General features: G+C 38.6%; 1 protein-coding gene and 1 pseudogene across 1 annotated transcript; both read right to left on the reverse strand.

The window, feature by feature from the left end:
- Window positions 1-4,182: 4,182 nt before the first annotated feature.
- On the reverse strand, window positions 4,183-5,684 carry LOC130833850 (tRNA (guanine(6)-N2)-methyltransferase THUMP3-like; annotated as a pseudogene).
- Window positions 5,685-9,861: 4,177 nt separating this feature from the next.
- Window positions 9,862-14,857, reverse strand: DEFB115 (defensin beta 115). Its single transcript, XM_057704063.1, has 3 exons — window positions 14,764-14,857; window positions 12,936-13,159; window positions 9,862-9,951 (listed from the first exon to the last, which is right to left on the reverse strand). Exons 1-3 carry the CDS (start codon window positions 14,855-14,857, stop codon window positions 9,862-9,864), a joined length of 408 nt encoding a protein of 135 aa, XP_057560046.1.
- Window positions 14,858-22,107: the final 7,250 nt, after the last annotated feature.

Here is a 22,107-nt window from a genome sequence, read left to right on the forward strand (position 1 = left end):
TGCTTTTATTAAATTAAGGACTGCTTTTCAAATATTTAGTGAAAAAAATCTACTTACAAGGGAAATTATTTGCAACATGCATAAACTGAAATTGAGGGATTTATAGATAGGTAGCTAGATATAAATGCAGATATCAAAAGAACTACAAATCAATAAGAAAGAACAAGCAACCTTACAGAAAAGCAACTAAGAAACATGAACATGTGCTACTGTAGGTGAGGCAATAGAGTTGACCAGTAAACACAGGGGGAAAATGCCCAGATGTGGATACAAGTCTCCTCTTTTACTCTTTGAGTCACACATTCCCACCTGGGAAAAGGCTTGTTCCTCAGCTTTTGCCTGTGTAGAGCTGTCATTTGGGTTATGGGCTGGTCAAAAGGACCAATATTAAGATCACTGCTGTGCTCATAATTCCTTGAATGGGTATTAAACCCCTTCTTCTTTCTTCTTCAACCAAAATAATAAAATAATGTTTGTGCATATCAATCTCTGAGTTATCAATCACGGCCAGACATTTCTAATTCTATTCTTAGACCAAGAACTACCTTATCTACTAATAATTTGTATCCAAGGAACACAACCTAGTTGAGTGTTAACTTATTAGATGAGTTATTTTGGTGTCTGGAGAGAGCAGAACATCCATAAGCTTATTTCTACCTCAAGGTAGGGCTCATGGTAACCCTACTTGGTATCCCCATATGCCTCATAAATATTTTTCTAGGTATTTGCATGCTCGATCCTTCTGTTCTCAACTCAGATGTTATTTATTTGGAAGAGACTTCCCTGACTACCTCATATTAAGAATTTTTCCAAAACTGTCACATAGACAACTTGTACAATCATGGAAGGCAGCCCTGGTACACACCGCCTGCCCCCCCATCCCGCCTTCCATATACACAGTCACTTCACTATATTAATTTACTTTGTCAATTTATTATTATTTGAAATAATTTTTTTGTTCACACATTAAGAAATTTGCTTGTCCCCTTATTTGAAAAATATGTGCACTCCAATGTTCATTACATACAATTGCCATGATCGGAAGCTACCTAAGTATCAATCAATAGACAAATGGGGAGACACATCCAAAAGAATATTGCAAAGACCAATGTCAAGAGTGTACTGCCTATATTTTCTTCTAGGATTTTTATGGTATAAGGTTTTACATTTAAGTCTTTAATAGATTTTGAGTTTATTTTTTGTATATGATGTGAGAAAGTAGCAAGTTTGATTCTTCTGCATGTAGTTGTCCAGTTTTTCCAGCACCATTTATTGAAGAGACTTTTCCCCCATTGTATATTCTTGTTTCTTTTGTCATAGATTGACCATAAAGTATGTTTTTGTGCCAATGTTCTGATTACTGTAGCTTTGTAGTATGTAATGTTTCGATTCAGGGAGCATGATACCTCCAGTTTTATCCTTCTTCCTCAAGATTGCTTTTGCAATTCTGGGTCTTTTGTGGTTCAATTAAAACTTTAGAATTATTTGTTCTAGTTCTGTGAAAAATGACATTGGTGTTTTGATAGGGATTGTACTGAATCTGTAGATTGCCTTGGGTAGTATGGTCATTCTAACAATATTAATTCTTCCACTCTATGAGCAAGATATATCTTCCCATCTTTTTGGTGTCACCTACAATTTCTTTCATCAATGTCTTATAGTTTTCTGAGTACAGATCTTTACCTCCTTGGTAAGATTTATTTCTAGGTATTTTATTCTTTTTGAAGCAATTGTAAATGGGATTGTTTTCTTAATTTCTCTTTTTTATAGTTCATTGTTAGTGTATAGAAACACAGCATATTTCTGTATATTTATTTCGTATCCTGTAACTTTACTGAATTCATTTACTAGTTCTAATATTTTTTGGTGAAGACTTTAGAGTTTTCTATGTACAGTATCATCTCATCTACAAACACTGATAGTTTTACTTCTTCCCTTCCAAATTGGATTAATTTTATTTCTTTCCTTGATGATTGCTGTGACTAAGACTTTCAATACTATGTTTAATAAAACTAGTGAGAGCGGGCATCCTTGTCTTGTTCCTGATCTTAGAGGAAATGCTTTCAGCTTTTCACCCTTGAGTATGCTGTTGGCTGTAGATTTGTCATATATAGCCTTTATTAAGTTGAGGTGTGTTCCCTTTATGCTTACTTTCTGGAGAGTTTTTATGATAAATAGATATGGAATTTTGTCAAGAGCTTTGTCTGCCTCTATTGAGATGATCATATCATTTTAATTCATCACTTTCTTAATGTGGTGCATTACATTGATTGATTTGTGGATGTTGAACCATCCTTGCATCCCTGGGATAAATCCACTTGATTATGATGTAAGATACTTTTTAATGCATTGTTGAATTCAGTTTGCTAATATTTTGTTCAGAACTTTTGCATCTATGTTCATCAGGGATTTGGGCCTGTAATTTTCTTTTTTTGTAGTGTCTTTGTCTGGTTTTTGTATCAGGGTATCAGCCTCGCAGCATGAATTTAGAAGCATTTGCTCCACTTCAATATTTAGGAATAGGTTGAGAAGGATAGGAGTCAACTCTTCTTTAAATGCTTGATAGAATTCACCTGTAAAATCATCCTGTCCTGGAATACAGTTTGTTGAAAGTTTTTGTTTGTTTGTTTGTTTTTGTTTTTATGATGGTATTTAATAGGACTAAAGCTATGATAGATCTAGCATGAATTTGATATACTTAAAAACAGCCAATATACAAAAATACCCATTTGTTCAACAGATATTAAATGTCCATGCTGGTAGCTAATGTGTCAGACACCTGGTAAACAGCAGAGAAAAACAGACATGGTCCTTGTAATTTTCCAGTCCTGTAGATTGCTCACCAACACTTACTTAGATATTTAAATGGCTTTTTTTTTTGTCAGAGGTGAAAGGTTGTTTTATGCTGAACCCATAATAGTACAACCGTGCATTCTGATAATGGTAAAACTCCAATCAAGGATATAAGACCCTTATAAATGTCTTTCTTCCAATCCATTCTCAAGTGTGAGGTATATCAGAGAGAAACCACACAAGGACAGTTGGCTGTGCTGCTCATGTGAATTGTATTCTTTCAAAGGAAAGAAGTACTGTGTCCTTTTATTCTAAATGAGACATCAAAAGTTAGTATGAGTATCACTATTATGTTACTAACATGACACTGAAAATCTAAGCTGAATGCAGCCAGAAACTCCAAAATTAACTGAATACTGTACAGAATTCCACATAAAACCCCAACTCCACTCTGTCCCACAGAAGCACTGTTTTTACAAGGAGTTGATGTTTAGGTTATTTCATTTTCCACTGTCTTGGGAAGGACTTTCTGCAAATGGAAAAGCAACTAAATAGGAATAGAGACTGAAAGAAAATAACAAAGAACTTACATGAAGTTTTTAATTCAAGATCATCAGTTTTTTCTCTAGTCCTTTAGAGAAGCCAACAAAAATACTTTGACAGGTTTATGTTTGACTCTGAAAAGCATCATCACCTTTGTGTACCGAGAAGAAAAATAAAATTTCTTTAAATATGGCTTGTTGGTCCCATACTTCAGCTACCAGTGTATTTGCTGCTGTTTACAAACAGAAATGTCTATTTAGTTCTATGTATTAATCTGAATAACAGATGCATATTCTAATTTTTAAGGCAGATAGTCAACTTTCCTGTAGGTCTTGTGAGACTTCATCTTGTCATGGGGCAAACACTATTTTACAAAGTGTAATAATGCTTCATTTTCTAAAGTTGAGGTAAAGAACTTGAGCAACTAAACAGCAAAGCTGCAGAGGCAATGAAATGTAACCTCATGCTCTGTTTATGCGCTCTGCCTTTCCATTAGGCCAGGGTAGCTTTCCACCTGGTACAGTGGAAAACAGGAACTGCTATAAATCCTGAAAATAAAATGTTCTAAACCCAAATCCCAGAGTATTTTAGTAGGCTTAGCACCTTTAAAGCATTTTAACAAAAGTACTAATTGCCCAACTACCCCTTTAAAACAGCTCCAAAGAAAAGCTCTGCTTTCTCATAAGACTTATTCCATTCCATTTACAACTTTTGCTAACCAGGGTGAAGAGATTTATACCAAACTGCACTTTTATTAATACTATTTTTCTCTCAAAGCAAGTTCTCCATGCTGACATTTCCAGTGGCAGGAAGCACAGATACTATTAATCATCTTCAGTCTTTGCATTACCAAGGAGATCTTTCTCCATCTTCTTCTGAAGGATGAACAAAAGTTTCAGGTATACGTTTCAGAAGATAAACTGCATGAAGACCCCCTATGTTGACCCAGACAGTATCTACCTTCTGCCATAGGTATCCCATTCCAGATAATGCCTTGGTAAAGCATTTGTTGTCCTGAGTAAGTAGTACAGCTTGGCCTGTCCCTGGCCTACAGACACAGCTCATCTCCCATAGGCAAGCTGGATAAAGGTTCCAGTTTCTTTTCTTGGAGCCCATCCTTTTTCCAAATGGCAAATCTGTTATGATAATGTTCACAGAGCCAGTTCTTAATAGCAAGTTGCAGATATCCCACTGAACAGCATCTGCAGGCAGGCTCCAGGGCAGGTTGTCTTCTTTAACTTGGCTCTTGGTCAATAAAGATGAGATGTTATTTGCTGCACTATTCATAGCCAATGGATTATCATCACCAGCAATATGGTAGCAGTTAGACCATTCTTTAGCCCACTCGATTGGTATTGCCCCTGTTCCACACATTGGATCAACTATTATATCAGTAGGCTGAGGCGCACAGAGCCTGAGCATCCCATAGGCAAGAGTAGATCTAAGAGCTGGGTCCAAAATGTGTGATATTTCTTTGGTGGAGACTCTCTTCTGTCAATGCAATGCCCACAACAACTTCATTATCATGGATATTCAAAACAACCTCCACGTGGAAGATGGTCATGTCATCCTTCCACTTAAAATAATCTTGAACTGCACCCCCAGAATCTCTTGCTGCTTCATTTGAGGAAAAGCAGTGTTTCTCTCCTGCCCTGTTGCATGTGACTCTAAACTTTAGCACTTCAGGATCAGCTTCTTGTTTTGAAGTTTCCTCAGTCTCATCTTTGCAAGATGTCAAATCATCACCTACTAATGTTGATATCTCTTCTTTGATGGCTGGATTTTCATAATAGCCTAAGATCTGTGAATCTAAGACATTGTTAGTGAACTCTTTTTTAACATCTCTCTCATCTATTTTGTGTCCTTGTCCATTACTAATCTTCTCTTTACTTGAATTCTGACTTATCTTTTTGTGCTTTTTTTTTTTCTTGAAACATGCATTAATTTTCCATATTTTTAAAGGTCTGACCATGGAAGCTTCCCAGCCAATTCCTCAAAATCCTTTAGAACTTATTCTTTTGTTTCTCTGAACTGGTAATCCTTAAATTCCTGAACATCCACAAACAAGTTATCAACTGATCTCAGACAATGAACCTGAGCCAGACTTTCCACTGAAATGTGAAAATATATCTTGCCCCAGTCTTTGCTGATTTTGCATGATGACTCCAATTTCTCTCTCACTTCATCTGCGTTGTTTGCTCAAAACCAGTAGGCACAGTGGCTCTAATAATGACTTGGAGTTGCTCAGACTCACTTCTGGGGCCACTTTCTGTCACTTGTATAGACCTCTGGTTCTCATGAAGGTTCACATTCAGGAGCCGGTTAGTGGCTTCTTGAACATCAGACATATTGGCAGTGCTTCCAAGATCCTGAATATAGGCCCCTTCCAGCTTTGGGACCCTACCAGCCCTGTTGAAAGTTTTTAAAATGACTTTTCAATTTCATTACTAGTAATCAGTCTGTTCATATTTTCTATTTCTTCCTTATTCGGTCTGGGTAGATGATATATTTCTAGGAATTCATCCATTTCTTTTAGGTTGTCATTTTATTAGCATATAATCATTCATAGTAAACTCTTATGATGCTTTGTATTTCTGTGGAGTCAGTTATAATTCTTTTCTTTCACTTCTGGTCTTATTGATTTGGGCCTTCTCCCTTTTTTTCTTGATGAGTCTGGCTAAACATTTATCAATTTTGTTTATCTTTTCAAAGAATCAGTTTTTTAATTAATTTATTTTATTTATTGACTACTTTGGGTCTTCATTGCTGCACACGGGCTTTCTCCAGTTGTGGCGAGTGGGGGCTACTCTTCATTGTGGTGCATAGGCTCTTCATTGCGGTGGCTTCTCTTGTTGCAGAGCATGGGCTCTAGGCACATGGGCTTCAGTAGTTGTGGCACATAGGCTCAATAGTTGTGGCTTATGGGCTCTACAGCTCAGGCTCAATAGTTGTGGCGTATGGGCTTAGTTGCTCCTCGGCATGTGGGATCTTCCTGGAGCAGGGACAGAACCTGTGTCCCCTGCATTGGCAGGTGGATTCTTAACCGCTGTGCCACCTAGGAAGTCCCTCAAAGAATCAGTTTTTAGTTTCATTAATCCTTCCTATTTTTTCAGCCTCTATTTTAATTATTTTTTTCTCGGATCTTTATTGTTTCTTTCCTTCTATTAACTTAGGGGTTTTTTTGCTCTTATTTTTCTAGTTCTTTTAGGTATAAAGTTTGATTATTTGAGATATTTATTGTGTCCTGAAGTAGGCTTGTATCATTATAAACTTTCCTCTTAGAACTGCTTTTGCTGCATCTCATAGATTTTGGATTGTTTTGTATCATTTTCATTTGTCTCCAGGTCATATTTTGTGTATCTCTCTACATATTGTAGATATAGATGATTTTGCAACTTTTGTCTTTTAACCTTCCTACTAGCTTTATTTCTTTTTACAAATTTATTTATTTATTTTTATTTATTGGTTGCATTAGGTCTTTGTTGCTGCGCGTGGGCTTTCTGTAGTTGTGGAGAGCGGGGGCTTCTCGTTGCGGAAGCTTGTTGTTGTGGAGCATGGGCTCTGGGAACATGGGCTTCATTAGTGGTGGAGCATGGGCTCATTAGTTGTGGCTTGCAGGCTCTAGCACACAGGCTCAGTAGTTGTGGTGCATGGGCTTAGTTGCTCCACAGCATGTGGGGTCTTCCTGGACCAGGGCTGGAACCCAAGTCCCCTGCATTGGCAGGCAGATTCATAACCACTGCACCACCAGGGAAGCCCCCTACTAGCTTTATAAGTAGTTGACCCAAACTTTTTCTGTATGTTTGCCTTTACTAGTGAGATTTTTCCTTTCATAATTTCCTTATTTCCAGTTGTGACTTTTTCTTTTTTGTTTAGAGAAGTTTCTTTAACATTTCTTACAAGGCCAGTTTACTGTGATTAAAACTTTTAGCTTTTGCTTGTCTGTAAAACTTTATCTTTTCTTTAATTCAGAGAGATAACATGGCTGGGCAGAGTATTCTTAGTTGTAAGTTTTCTCCTTTCACCACTTTGAATGTATCATGACACTCCCTTCTGGCCTGCAAGTTTGTACTGAAAAGTCAGTGATGGTTATGGGAGTGCCTTTGTATGTAACTAGTTGCTTTTCTCTTTCTCCTTTTAAGAAAACCTTTTTATCTTTAACTTTGCCATTTTAATTATAGTGTGTCTTGGTTTGTACCTCAATGGGCCTATCTTGTTTGGGACTTTCTTTGCTTCTTAAACCTGTATGTCTGCTTTCTTTCCCAGGTTAAGGAAGTTTTCAGCTTTCATTTCTTCAAATAAGTTTTCTGCCCCTTTCTTTTTCTCCTCTCCTTCTAGGACCCCTATAATGCAAATGTTAGTAAGCTTGATGCTGTCCTGGACATATATTCTGTTTTTATCTTTCTTTTCCTGTTTAGCTTGGTAATTTCCCCATACTCTGTCTTCCAGATCACTGATCTGTTCCTCTGCATCATCTAATCTACTGTTGATTCCTCCTAGTGTATTTTTATTTCAGTTATTGTAATCTTCAGTTCTATTTTGTTCTTTATATTTTCTCTTTGTCAAACTTCTCACTGTTTTTGTCCAATTTTCTCTTGAGTTCATTGATCATCTTTATGACATTATCTTGAAGTCTATCAGGTAGACTGCTTATCTCCACTTCATAAAGTTCCTATTCTGAGGTTTTTGTCTTGCTTTTTCTTTTGGAAAATAGTCATCTGTCTCCTAATTTTGCCTAACTCTCTGTTTTTTATTTCTATGTATTAGATAGGTCAGTTACATTTTCCTGAATTTGGAGAAGTAACACTGTGTAGGAGATGTACTATGGGACCAAGAAACACATTTTCCTCTAGTTACCAGTGGTATAAGCCCTTCTATGTGGGCTGCATGGGTCCTTCTGCTGTGGGAGGGCTGACTACTGTGGGCATGCTGGTAGGCAGGGTGGGCCCCTGGCCTGGTTGGCTGCCATGCTCTGTCTCATGCAGAGGCTGCCAGCCCACTGGTGGGTGGGGTCAACTCCTCGTGTGGCTGTCTCTGTGGCTTGGGGTGACCAGGGCTGTTGCTGACCCACTGGTATGTGGAGCTGGGTGCCAGCACACCTAGCTATGCAGCTCAGAGCGTCCTGAAGCTGGCGTTGGCCCACTAGTATGTGGGAACAGGTCCTGGTGCAGCTGCCTGCCTGGCCCTTGGGGCCCATGGCTGGTACTAGTGTGCTGGTGGGTGAAGCCATGTCCCAGGGTGGCTGACTGTAGGGTCTGGGGGTGCTGGACAGGGGCCAGGGAGTCCTGTGGCTGATGTTGGCCTCATAGTGGACAGGTAAGCCCCCAGCAGTAATAGGCTAGGAGGGAGACTCAAAAATGATGCTGCTAGTACCAGTGTCCTTGTGGTAAAATGACTTCCCAAAATGGCTGCCATCACCATCTATGTCCCCAGGGGGAGTCCAAGTTGCCTCCTACCTCTCTGGGAGGGTCTCCAAGTGAGTCTCACCCAGGGTCCTTTCAAATTCTTGCCTCTGTGCCAGAACTTGGAGTGTGTGAGACTTTGTCTATGCCCTTTAAGAGCTTAGTCTTTGTTTCTTACAGCTATCAGTTCTCCCATATGCAAGCCTCATTGGCCTTCAAAGCCAGATGTTCTAGGGACTCATCTTGCCAGTGCAGGACCCCCAGGCTGAGGAGCCTGATATAGGGTTGAATCCCTCACTCCTTGAGGATAACCTCTGCAATTGTTATTATACTTCCATTTTTGTGGGTCACCTATCTGGGATTGGGGGTGTTGACTATACTGCTTCCCTGCCTTCCCACTCATCTTGTTGTGGTTCCCTTTTTATATCTTTCCTTGTGGAAAATGTCCATCAACCGATGAATGGATAAAGAAGTTGTGATACATATATACAATAAAATACTACTCAGCCATAAAGAAAAGAATGAAATATTGCCATTTGCAGCAATATGGGTGGACCTAGAGATTATCATACTAAATGAAATAAGTCAGAAAGGGAAAGACAAATATCATATGATATCACTTACATGTGGAATCTAAAACATGATACAAATGAAATTATTTACAAAACAGAAACAGACTCACAGACATATAAAACAAATTTATGGTTACCGAGGAGAAAGGGGGTAGGGAAGAATAAATTAGGAGTTTGGGATTAGCAGATACACTCTACTATGTATAAAATAAAAAACAAGGCCCTACTGTATAGCACAGGGAGCTCTATCCAATATCCTATAATAAGCTATAATGGAAAAGAGTAGCAAAAAGAATATATATATATATGTAAAACTGAATCACTTCATTGTACACCAGAAACTAACACAACATTGTAAATCAATTATGCCTCAATAAAAAAATTTTTAAGGGCAACAATATGAGGTGGTGGTTGTGTTAATAAACTTGATTATGTGTACATCTATCAAATCCTGATAATGTTATCTTAAATGTTTACAATTTTTATTTGTAAAAAAAAGTAAATATACAAAAAGATTCCTCTTGGGAAAAAAAGGAATGAATATATATGGCTTAGGGAGGGTCGAAGAACTCTTCAGGTGTTGCATACAGAGAAGCATAAGTCTGGTTTGCAAGAAGAAGCTTCTCATCAAAAGGGAACACCTATGAAAAAAAAAGGGCAAGAAACAGATTAATTCCCAAGAACACAAGTTGCTTGTGAGGTCCATGAGGGCATTGAAATGGACACTACTGAGCTGAGCAGGGGATTATCATAAAGGAAGTTTAGAACTGATTCCTGTAATCACTGTACAGCTTTTGAAGAGTTTGGGAGGGAAAACAAAAATCTCAGATTTGGGTTTTAGAAACAATCTCTTGGCAACTGTGTGGAAAGCTTGGAGTAAGTCAAAGGCATAATGGGAGACAAAGAGGTCAATAGGATGAAAATGTTATAGTATGTGTGCATTAATCTGATAGGGCTGCCATAACAAAGTACCACAGACTGTGTGGTTTAAAAAACAGAAATTTATTTTCTCATAATTCTGGAAACTAAAAGTCTGAGATAGAGGTATTGGTGGCATTGATTTCTTCTGAGGTCTCTCTCCTTGATTTTTAGGTGTCCATTTCCTCTGTATCATCTCATGGTTTTCCTTCTGTGGTGTGTCTGTTTCCCAATATCTTTTTATAAAAATGCCAGTCGTTTGGATTAGGACTCACCCAATAACCTCATTTTAACTTAATTACCTCTTCAAATCACCTATTTGTCCTGTCTCCAAATGCAGCCCTATTCTGAGGTACTGAGGATTAAGACTTCAACATATGAATTTTGAGGAGACACAATTCATCCCATAACAATGGACAAGAAAAGATAATGGCTGAATTTAAATAGTAGAGGCAGGGATGGAGAATAGATGCTATGGAGGCAGAATTGGAAGGTCTTTTTGGCTGACATGATGAGTGGTGGTGGGGAGAAGTGAGGAAGAATAAGGTATCAAGGATGCATTTTAGGATTATGGTTTGAGTACTTATGTTAAGAGCACTTTCCTGTTTCTCAGTCTCTTCATTTTCCATGCCTTTGCTCTCTAAAATGGCATCTTCTGACATCATAGATAAAGAGTGGATTTTCACCATAATTTAAAGAGTGAAGAAGGCTTTAAGGGTTGAAAGACATATGGAGTTTATAACCTAATACTTCCATTTTGGGGATGAACAAAGTAAGTATTGACTTAGTCACATCTTATTAACATATCTGTATTTCCCCTGCACTCTTTTCACTTCTTTGGGACTGTAGACATGGAGTCATATTTATGCAACTCTCTAAGACTCTTAGGTCTACTCGTGGACATAATTTATCTAGCCAAAAAATACATAAAAACTCTTAGTTCAAGAACAGGTAGCTTGTAAGTATTATCTGCAGCCATTGGTGTAGTCTGGGTTGGAATTGAAGTGTTAATTGGAATCACTGTGCCTAGGTAATCTGAGATCCAGTCTCTAAGCCACTCCACAGATATCCCAAGGACATCCTTTAAGGTTTGGGAGGTGAATGTTACCTCATACTATTATAGTGGGAAAAAAATAGAGAATTGGAACTTCCCTGGTGGTGCAGTGGTTAAGAATATGCCTGCCAGTGCAGGGGACAAGGGTTCGAGCCCTGCTCTGGGAGGATCCCACATGCCACAGAGCAACAAAGCTTGTGTACACAAATACTGAGCCCGAGTGCCGTAACTACTGAAGCCTGAGGGCCTAGAGCCCGTTCTCCTCAACAAGAGAAGCCACCGCAGTAAGAAGCCTGCACACTGCAACAAAGAGCAGCCCCCGATCGCTGCAACTAGAGAAAGCCTGTGTGCAGCCATGAAGACCCAATGCAGTGAAAAATAAATAAATGAATTAACTTTAAAAAATAGGGAATTGAAGTGAAAATACCTTGAGAAATGAGTTGAAGGGTTAGAAGCTGCCATTATTTGAATATCGATGTACCTTGTCTTCAGACTGCGTTCTCCAGATAATTATGTCAGCAGAGGCTAGGGATTATTTTCAACTTTAGACCTGACTGGCATTGGCCTCTAAACTAAGACAGTCTGCTAAATGGGAACAACTTCCTCCTCAACTGCAGCTGGGGATAATTTCTATTTGTACCTGAATATACCATTTAGGGGTGGGTTTATGACACAGTTTAACCACAAGGAGGCTCACAAAGCTTTTCCTTTGACCACACCTTCCACATTAAGGAAGTAGACTCTGCGTGGAAAGGGTAAAGGGAAGCTTTTCTTACTGCAACAATCATTTTTCCACCTTGAGGAAGCATAATGTCTGAGCTCAAGCATTATGGGTTCAAAGACCTGCTACTGAACTAGATGTTTGTGCCATTTGGGGCAAGTCACTTAAACTCTCTATGTCTTAGTTTCCACTTCTGGCCAAAGATTCTGTAAGATCTTACAGGAAAACCCAAAGGAACTTTTTTGGCTAACCCATTATTTCTTACCTCATGGTGCTTTTGTTAGGGCAAAATGAGGTTATATATGTAAAGTGCTTAGGACAAGGCCTTGCACACAGTAAGTTCTCAGTAAATTTTAAAGGTTTTGTTGTTGTTATTTAGTTAGTTTTCTTGTTTTACTATTTTCCCCTTCCACTTGGTTGGGGCAGCAGTGGTTTTTTCCTAGTAAGAGGGCATGCCAATCTTTCAGTAGCCAAGTATGACTAGGGGGTTGAGGTAAGGGACAAATTCCAAAGAGACAATGAGGCAGAACCTTGGGCTAAACCTTGAGCTAAAGAGGCTAAAAAAGACTCTGGATCACACTGGCCTATCTCAACAATCCAGAATGAGACATTAGATAAGAATGTGTGACCAAGCTGGAATTTACATTAACCTGGAAAACTTCTACATTCAGAGACCTACAGCACCTAGTTAGAGGCCTAGAAATTCAGGATTCAGATTCTATACAGCTCTTTTACCATGAGAACTGATGTCCCAGTTATATCCTGGGACAATCTAGGGATGTTAGGCTATAGAGGACTAGAGAGAAAGGAAGGATGATAACCAGAATGAGCATATATTTTTTAATGGTTCATGTAAGGACCCAGTATCCTTAAATACTAAGTATCTAAAGACCATGCAGGTGACCTGGATAGCCATCTTACTGACTCATTACGATAACTGCCAAAATTCTCTTGTCACAAGTCTTAATTCGATACTTAGTTGTACTTGCCATAGCCCTATATGCCATCTCTTCTTTCTTGGCAGGTTCTGATGATCTATGCCTTACAGGGATGCAGCAAAGCTTTCTTAACCCACATTTTTCTTTCTTCTTCTCATGTTCTTTGCAATGTTTCCTGCATCTGCCAGTTCCATAACCACACTTTCTGGCCCATCCATCTATCAAAATAAAGAAATGAATAAACACATACATGAAAGAATAAAGTCTATTATATTAAAGACATTGGTAATTGTAGTAATAATGGTTAGAATGAACTATTGAAATGTAACGGCATTCTTGGGAATAGCAAATAAAGCTGTGCGTGTAGAATGCTTACTGCTGGTCTTGATATATATTAGGTATGAGGAGTTATCGCCCTTCCTCCAACCAGCTCTAATTGGACTTTATGCTGAGGATATTTCCATCTCCATCGTTTTTCAGTCTCACCAGCACTGGTACCTCCTTGTTCCCAATCTAGATGCTTGCCAAAGAATGACACTATGACATTCCTGTGTCAAAGCAGGTAATGACACTCAATCACCTGTTTTTTTCCCTCTCCATTCATTATTCACTCAAGTGAATTTGTTGAGCACCGACCATGTGCCAGGCACTGTTCTAGGTGCATGCCACAGATGATGTCTAGAGTAGTACTTTGAACATTAAATGATCAATTTGTATTGCTGATCAGCAGGAAGATGTTCTAAGCCTTAATAGGTCAATAGAACACAGAGTATAGACCCAGCTTCCTCAGCACATTAAGTTCAGTTGAGAGATCATAGTATCTTGGTTTAAATTACAATACCTCTACTTGTTTTTTCCCCCAAACTCCCTTCCTGGGAGATAACTCCTAATTCTTTCTTTCTCACTAGGACATTTGGACTAGAAAAAAATCAGAGTCAGGATAACTGCACTCCCTCATCTATTCCAATTGCCCTCACCAGAGTTTAAGGCAGGCTGAAGCCAACTCAGGGTTAGCCCACGATTATCTTCTTTTGCTTCTAGAAAAACTGAGTGATTGACAAATACTTTCAGTTTGAAAAGCTGATCCAAGAGAGGATGCAACTTCCAACAGAATGACCCAAAAGGAAAACATGGAATTAAAAATCATAAACTTTAGAATTCCTGGGAAGCCCAAGTAGAAAACATTTTTGTTAGAAAGTTATTCATCACTTGGCCATAAAGTCTGTTATATTGTTAGAGTGCTTTGGCCATGTTCAATCCGGAATCCAGAATCTTCTGTCCAAGCCCAAGCTCCACAGCTTGAGCCTATTTTACAAACCTATAGATATCCAACATCAACCTACAAAATTTTCACTATACATACTAAGGCAAGAGCAAGACGCCTCCTTTGACTGATTTAAAGGAGCATTCAAAGCCAAATAACAATGGAGAGGCTAAGTAATGGGACTGGTTACTGCAAGAGGTGGTACAGAAGTGGTATCAACTGGAAGTGATAGATGCCTGGGATGAGAACCTGTTAACGTTTGGGATAAGGATATTAAGGACGCGAGGGATTTGGGGGTTGCTCCTGCATATGGACAGGGCTCCATTCAAGAAACCCTGGCCTCTGCTGATATTCACCAGGTTTCCTAAAGAGAAGCACCATCATGGTCGAGGTGACAGACTGCTCCTATCATGGGGCATATTCATTATAAGGCTTTTGACCAGATCTGAGCCATCCCTTAGAGCTGTCCTCATTCCCACACATGTTTAGTTTTCTAATGATTCTATGAACTGGACCCCATTCTTACTCCCTTTTCCCTCTTCTCCATGGTCTGGTTACCTGGGGAAGCCTGAGTCAGGACCACGAGGATAGCTAAGGCCAGGAACAAGAGTTTAATATATCTTGAGAGGGGTGAGGAATGCTCCAGCAGCATACTGAATGTGCTAAGAAAGGTAGGTTTTCACTCTGTGTTTTATTGACTTGGGTAGGGCTGAGTCATGGATAATAAATCAGAGAAGGACAGAATGTTCTACCACACAGGATGTCAGCCTATAGGTCAGCAATGCAAATTGATCATCCAGTGTTCAGAGTCCTTCCTTTGACATTATCTGGGAAGGTGGAAGGCATTAGCAGAGGACGTACAAATCCTACAAAAGTCTGGCATTGTGGATAGAATGGATTCACTTTCCAAGAAGCCTTTCCCACTCCTCTCTTTGGGTAGTTGAGCTTACATTCTCACAGCCGTCTGCTTCCTTTTTTTCTGTCATAATTTTATCATGATAAATTGGAACTAAGTATTTTTCTAATTCATCTCCTCTATTGAATAACACTGGCAACTTTTAATAGGCAGTGAGACCCCTGAAAGTAGGGACTGGCTGTGATTTCTGCGTGTCCACACTGTGCAGTGAATATTTGTTGAAAACAGTGACTGAGTAAATGCATTATGGTACTCATTTATAGCCTGATAGATCTTAGAATTGGCATTTCTCAGCTAAGAAAATGCAGGTTCACAGAGGGGAAGAGAATTGCCTAGAGTCTTACTATGGGCAAGAAAGAAAAGACTGAGAGCCCTCATAACCTAATTTGTAGTTCAGCTCTTTTTTAACTGCATTTTTATCCTTATTTGCTACTCAAAATCCTTGATATTAACTGCTTCTGGGCCTTTCTTGGACTCTGGCCCAGAAGAGGAGACCAAGGAAGAGGCTATGGAAGGGGGCACTGCCTTGGCTCTATCAAGAAGTCTGTCTGTGAGTCTTCTGTGAGTTCACTGGATTGTCTTGTTTGAGTCCTTGGTGTGTCTTATGGTTATTTTACATCTCTTAATGGGTCCAGTGTTCTATTATACTCTCTTCTTCGTGAAGTTGGCAGGTATTAGGGATAGCCTAATGGGGCTCAGGAAGTCTGTTTTTCCCTTCATATCCTGATAGCCTGTTGTCTAGGAAAGCATGAAGCTATCCACTGAATTCTCACTGTCACTCAGTAACTATGATGAGAACTTTACATACATGATCCCTTAGAATCCTCACAGGATCCCTGATAAGTAGATGCAATTTGCTCAGGGTTACATAGTGCTTAAATTGAGGTATGGATTTAGATCTGGTTTACCTGTCCCCAGAGCATATGTTCTTTCTATCATCCCAGAGGATCAATGCCTCAGTAATGAAGGAAGAAGAGGCCTGTTTAACCTGAAAAGCAGTCATGGGCTGAAAGAGTTTTAGTTGCTATCTTCTGAAAAGGCATGTTCCGTGCAGGCCTAGAGGGCAGAGCTAAAGGTCTCGGGTGGAAATTGTGGGGGAGCAGGTTTAAGCTAATTAGAAAGACCCCTGATGACAGAAACCATCCAGAAACAATTGGACAGTCTGGGAGAAGTGGTGGCTCCCAGTGTCCAAATGCTGCACACTGAGCCTGAGTCTGCACGACCATGTCTCTCAGATCCATAGAGAGGACTCCTGTATTGGCTGAATATGGATCTGTTTACTAGGCACAGTTCTAGGCACTGGGTCTGAGAGGAGAAGAGAGCAATGTCCTGCCACTCTGATTAGGATGAGGGCAACCAACATATAATGCCAGATGGGGACAAGTACTATAAAAAACAATAAAGTAGGATAAGGGACACGGAATATGATATCTGGCGTGTGTGTGTGTGTATTTTGAAAAGGTTGTCCAGGGAAGGACTCTCTGAGGAAGTGACATTGTATAGAAAATTACATCTACTGAGGAAGTGAGCCCCATGGATATTTAGAATCTTCCAGGCAGAGCAAAGAGCGAGAGCAAAGGCTCTAAGGAAGGAAAGTGCTAGGTGTATTAGGAAGAGCAAAAGTCAACTGTGCCTGCAATAGAATGAGTGAGGGAATGAATAAAAGAATCTGAAATCATAGAGGCAGGCAGAGCTATAGTATGTCAGATCTTGCAGGGCTCTTTAAGGACTTTGTAATTTATATGATATGTGATAGGGAATTGTGACTTACATGTTAAGAGATCATTCAAATCTGAAGTTTGTTTTTGTCTTTTTGCCTATAAGACATCACTTTCTCCATCTGTTAAGGTAAAGTATTTAGACTAAACAAGTGTCTTCGGGAATGTGTCACTGCCCATGTCACTGGCAGTATGTGTTTTTCATAACTTTTAATGCTCATTTGAGAAATCACTAGACCTTGATCTGGTGATTTTACAGATAACGTAACTTAGACGTGATCAAATATATTTTAAGAAAATGGTCTATTGGGTTCTATAAAAATATTAAGTAAATAATACTACAGCTTATAGGGATAAGGCAAAAAAAAAAGTAAGATGACATATAAGTGGCTAAATTTGGTGTACAAAATTGAAGAAGACCATTCTTTGGAAGAGAAAACTGAAGCCCAGACAGGTCAGTCAATTTCTTGAAGGCCACGCAGGGGATAAACCATGGAGTCAGGAATGAGACTGTAGACCACCTGATTCCAAATCCATTGGTCCTTACACCAGAGAATATTTTCTCATCAAACACATAAATCTTCTGGCTGTAATTATGTCTTTATTTTAGTAACTTTTAATGTTGGTATTATTATAGGTTAACAGGAAGTTGCAAAGATAGTAAAGAAATTCTGTGTACACTTTATCCAGTTTCCCCAAATGCTACACTTTGAATAACTATAATACAATATGAAAACAAGGAAACTGACATTGGTACAATATATATTTCAATGTTATTTTAGCATGGGTGTTGATTAGTGTAAGCAATCAATATGCAAAACTATTCAGTCACCACAAAGATTTTCCTTGTGCTGCCCCTTTATAGTAACACTCAACCACCTACTTCCTTAGCATCCTTAACCCCTGGTAACAAATAATTTGTTCTCCACCTTCCTAATTTTGTCATTTTGAGAATGTTATATAAATGGAATCATACAGTATATGACTTTTTATATCACTTATAGTATTTATAGTATTTTTATCATTTATAGTATTCCCTGGTATGGATGTACTGCAGTTTATTTAATCATTAACATATTATAGAACATTTTGGCTGTTTCCAGATTTTGGTTATTACAAATAAAGCTGCTATGAACATTTGCGTACAGGTTTTTTTGGAAACATAGGTTTCCATTTCTCTGGATAAATGCCTAGGGGGTTGATTGACAGATTCCAGGATATTTGTAAATTTAGCTTCTTAAAAAACTGCCAAACTATTTTTCAGAGTGCTTGCGCCACTTAAATATTCTCACCAGCAATGTGTGAGAGATTCAGTTTTTCCTCAGCAGCGTGTGATACTGCCATGGGTTTTAATTTTAGCTGCTCCAATAGATATGAAGTACCATCTCATCCTGATCTTAAATTGCATTTCCCAATTGCTAGTGATGTCGAGCATCTTTTCATGTACTTATGTGCTATCGACATACCATCTTTGGTGAAATGTCTTTTCATTTCCCCAGTTTCTAAATGTTATAAACTCTATATGCGAGATCTTTCTTGGATATTGGTTTACAAATAATCTCTGTCTATGGTTTTTCTTTTAATATATTTCATGTTTTTTTTAATTCATTGCCACATATGGTTAATTTTTTCTTTTTTGTGATGAAAACAAGATCTACTCTTTTAGCAGTTTTGCAGTATACAATACAACATTGTTAACTACAGAAACATCATTGCACAAGAGAGCTTCAGCATTTATTCACCTTGCATAACTAAAACTTTGTACCAATGGTGGACATCTCTCCACTTCCCCCTCCACACAGACCCTGGTAACCACTATCTACTCTGCTTCTATGAGTTTAACTATTGAGATTTCACATATAAGTGAAATAGTGCGGTTTTTCTTTCTTTATCTGGCCTATTTAACTTAGCATAATGTTTTTCAGGTTCATATGTGTTGTCACAAAAGGCAGATTTCTTTCTTTTTAAAATGCTGATTAATATGCCACTGTGTGTGCGTGCATGTGTGTGTGTGTAGGTGTATCTTCTCTTTCCATTCATCTGTCGACAGACATTTGGGTTGTTTATGTATCTTGACTATTGTGATTAATACTGAAATGAACATGAGAGTGCAAATATCTCTTCAAGATAGTGATTTTATTACATTCAGATATATACCCACAAGTGTGATTGCTGGATCATATGGTAGTTCTATTTTTAATTTTTTGAGGAATCTCCATACTGTTTTCCATAGTGGCTGTACAATATTTAATACTATTGTTTTTCATCCATGAACACAGAGTATCTTTCCATTTATTTGTGTCTTCAATTTCTTTCCACAATGTTTTATAGGAAAAATATCCTCTGATATAAATTGTGGCAATGTTTTCTTAGGTTGGTCTCCCAAGGCAATAAAAATAAAAGCAAAAACAAAGGGTACCTAATCAAACTTAGAGGTTTTCACAACAAAGAAAGCCACAAACAAAACAAAAAGACAACCTACGGACTGGGAGAAAATATTTGCAAATGATGCAACCGACAAGGGCTTAATTTTGAAAATATAAAAGCAACCCATACAACTCAATAACAAAAAAACAAACAACCCAATCAAAAAATGGGCAGAAGACCTAAACAGACATAGACATATAGATGCCAAAATAGACACATGAAAAGATGGTCAACATCACTAATTATCAGAGAAATCAAAACTACAGTGAGGTATCACTTCACACACGTCAGAATGACTGTCATTAAAAAGTCCATGAAAAATAAATGCTAGAGAGAATGTGGTAAGAACATAAATTGATGCAGCCACTATGGAAAACAGTAGGGGTGTTCCTTGAAAAACTAAGAGTAGAGTTATAATATGAGCCAGCAATTCCACTCTTGGGCATATACTCAGAAAAGATGAAAGCTCTATATCTGCACTCCGGTTATATTAAAACTTCTGTTGGCCACACTGTCTTATCAGTGCTTTCCGTTCAAGGCTACTGTCTCCCCACTCACTGCTGTGCAGGTGTGAATGTGTTACATCCATTCATTTGTAACTGCTGTGTGAACAAAAATGGATGCCCCACTTGTGATTTGCACCAAAGAAGAGCAGCATGCAGATTTGTTTTTTGTGGTCTGAGGGTGTACCTGGTGCTGTTATTTATCAAAGACTTTGTGTGCAATATGGAGAAAGTATTTTGTGACAAAGAAGTGTGTATGAATGGATAGAGAAGTTCAAGAAAGGTCGCACAAGTGTTAGCCATCAAGAAGGAGCCAGACACCTGTCCATGTCCATGGCTGATGACAACATTGAGCATAAATGTGAAATGATTCTGTTGAATAGACAAGTGACAGTGGATTATGTGGCAAATTATTTGCAAATCAGCCATGGCTCAAAGGTTCAACAATCAACAGTGCTCATTACAGTGAGCTGCTTATTGAAGAGCTGAAGCCTAAACTCAGATTAAATGCAGAGGACTGCTATCCAAGGGTATTGTGATCTTGCATGGTAATGCATCTCCTCACACTTCTGCCCACACTGTTGACACTCTGCAAAAACTTCACTGTGAGGTGTTAAAGCATCCTCCCTATAGTCCTGATCTTGTTCCATCAGACCTTCACCCATTTGGTCCCCTAAAAGCAGCCCTACAAGGATGAAGATTCATTTGTGATGAAGAAGTGAAGACAGCAGTGCATTTGTGGCTCGCAGCTCAGCCTAAAACATTTTTTAATGAGGGAATATGAAACTTGTTGACAGATGGACAATATGTATTGAAAAGCAAGGAGATTATGTTGAAAAATGATGTATTTGTCTTTTCTAAAAGTTAATTAATTAAAATAAATTCTACAGCCAGAATGTGTGAATAATTTTTGACTCACCCTCGTAATCCATCTCCAGGATCACTGGCAGATTGACCTAGACAAAATAAAAAGAATGAGAGAAAAAACCTCTTGATTCTGAGACATGTAGGCATCTGAGTCTGTGGCTCTCAGTAGCACCCCAGCCTTAGCCCAGCACATTAATAATTCATCAACCTTAGAGTGAATAGCTACTTCTCTGTAATATCAAAGAGTAAAGTCGCTGATCAACCAGTTGCTGTACAAATAACACTCACATGCACAGAGGCAGACAAAGCATAGACATCCTACACAGAACTAGTATTCATGGACAAAATGAACATACGGACAGTCATGCAATGAAACCACCAGAGTTGGAAGCTGTTTTTTTAAAACACATACTTATTGGAGTATAATTGCTTTAGAATGTTGTGTTAGTTTCTGCTATACAACAAAGTGAATCAGCTATATTTATACTTATATCCCCAGATCCCCTCCCTCTTGAACCTTTCTCCCACCCTCCCCATCTCACCCCTCTAGGTCGTCACAAAGCACTAAGCTGATCTCCCTGTGCTATGAGGCACCTACCGATTAGCCATCTATTTTACATTTGGTAGTGTATATATGTCAATGCTACTCTCTCACTATGTCCCAGCCTCCCATTCCCCCCATGTCCTCTAGTCCATTCTCTACTTCTGCGTCTTTATTCCTGCCCTATCACTGGATTCATCATTACCATTTTTCTAGATTCCATATATATGTGTTAACATATGGTATTTGTTTTTCTCTTTCTGACTTACTTCACTTTGTGTGACAGACTCTAGGTCCATCCACCTCACTACAAATAACTCAATTTCATTCTTTTTTATGACTGAGCAGTATTTCTTTGTATATATGTGCCACATCTTCTTTGTCCATTCATCTGTTGCTGGACATTTAGGTTGCTTCCATGTCCTGGCTATTGTAAATAGTGCTGCAATGAACATTGTGCTACATGTATCTTTTTGAATTATGATTTCCTCAGGGTATATGTCCAGGAGTGGGATTGCTGGGTCATATGGTAGTTCCATTTTTAGTTTTTTAAGGAACTTCCACACTGTCTTCCATAGTGGCTGGACCAATTTACCTTCCCACCAACAGTGTGGGAGGGTTCCATTTTCTCCAGACTCTCTCCAGCATTTATTGTTTCTAGATTTTTTGATGATGGCCAATCTGACTGGTGTGAGGTGATACCTCATTGTGGTTTTGATTTGTATTTCTCTAATAATTAGTGATGTTGAGTATCTTTTCACGTGCCTCTTGGCCATCTGTATGTCTTCTTTGCAGAAATGTCTTTTTAGGTCTCTAGCCCATTTTTGGAATGGGTTGTTTGGGTTTTTTTGATATTGAGCTGCTTGTATATTTTGGAGATCAATCTTTTGTCAGTTGCTTCATTTGCAAACATTTTCTCCCATTTTGAGG

This window comes from Hippopotamus amphibius, chromosome 12 (genome assembly GCF_030028045.1).
Source record: "Hippopotamus amphibius kiboko isolate mHipAmp2 chromosome 12, mHipAmp2.hap2, whole genome shotgun sequence".
NCBI classification, from domain to species: Eukaryota; Metazoa; Chordata; class Mammalia; order Artiodactyla; family Hippopotamidae; genus Hippopotamus; species Hippopotamus amphibius.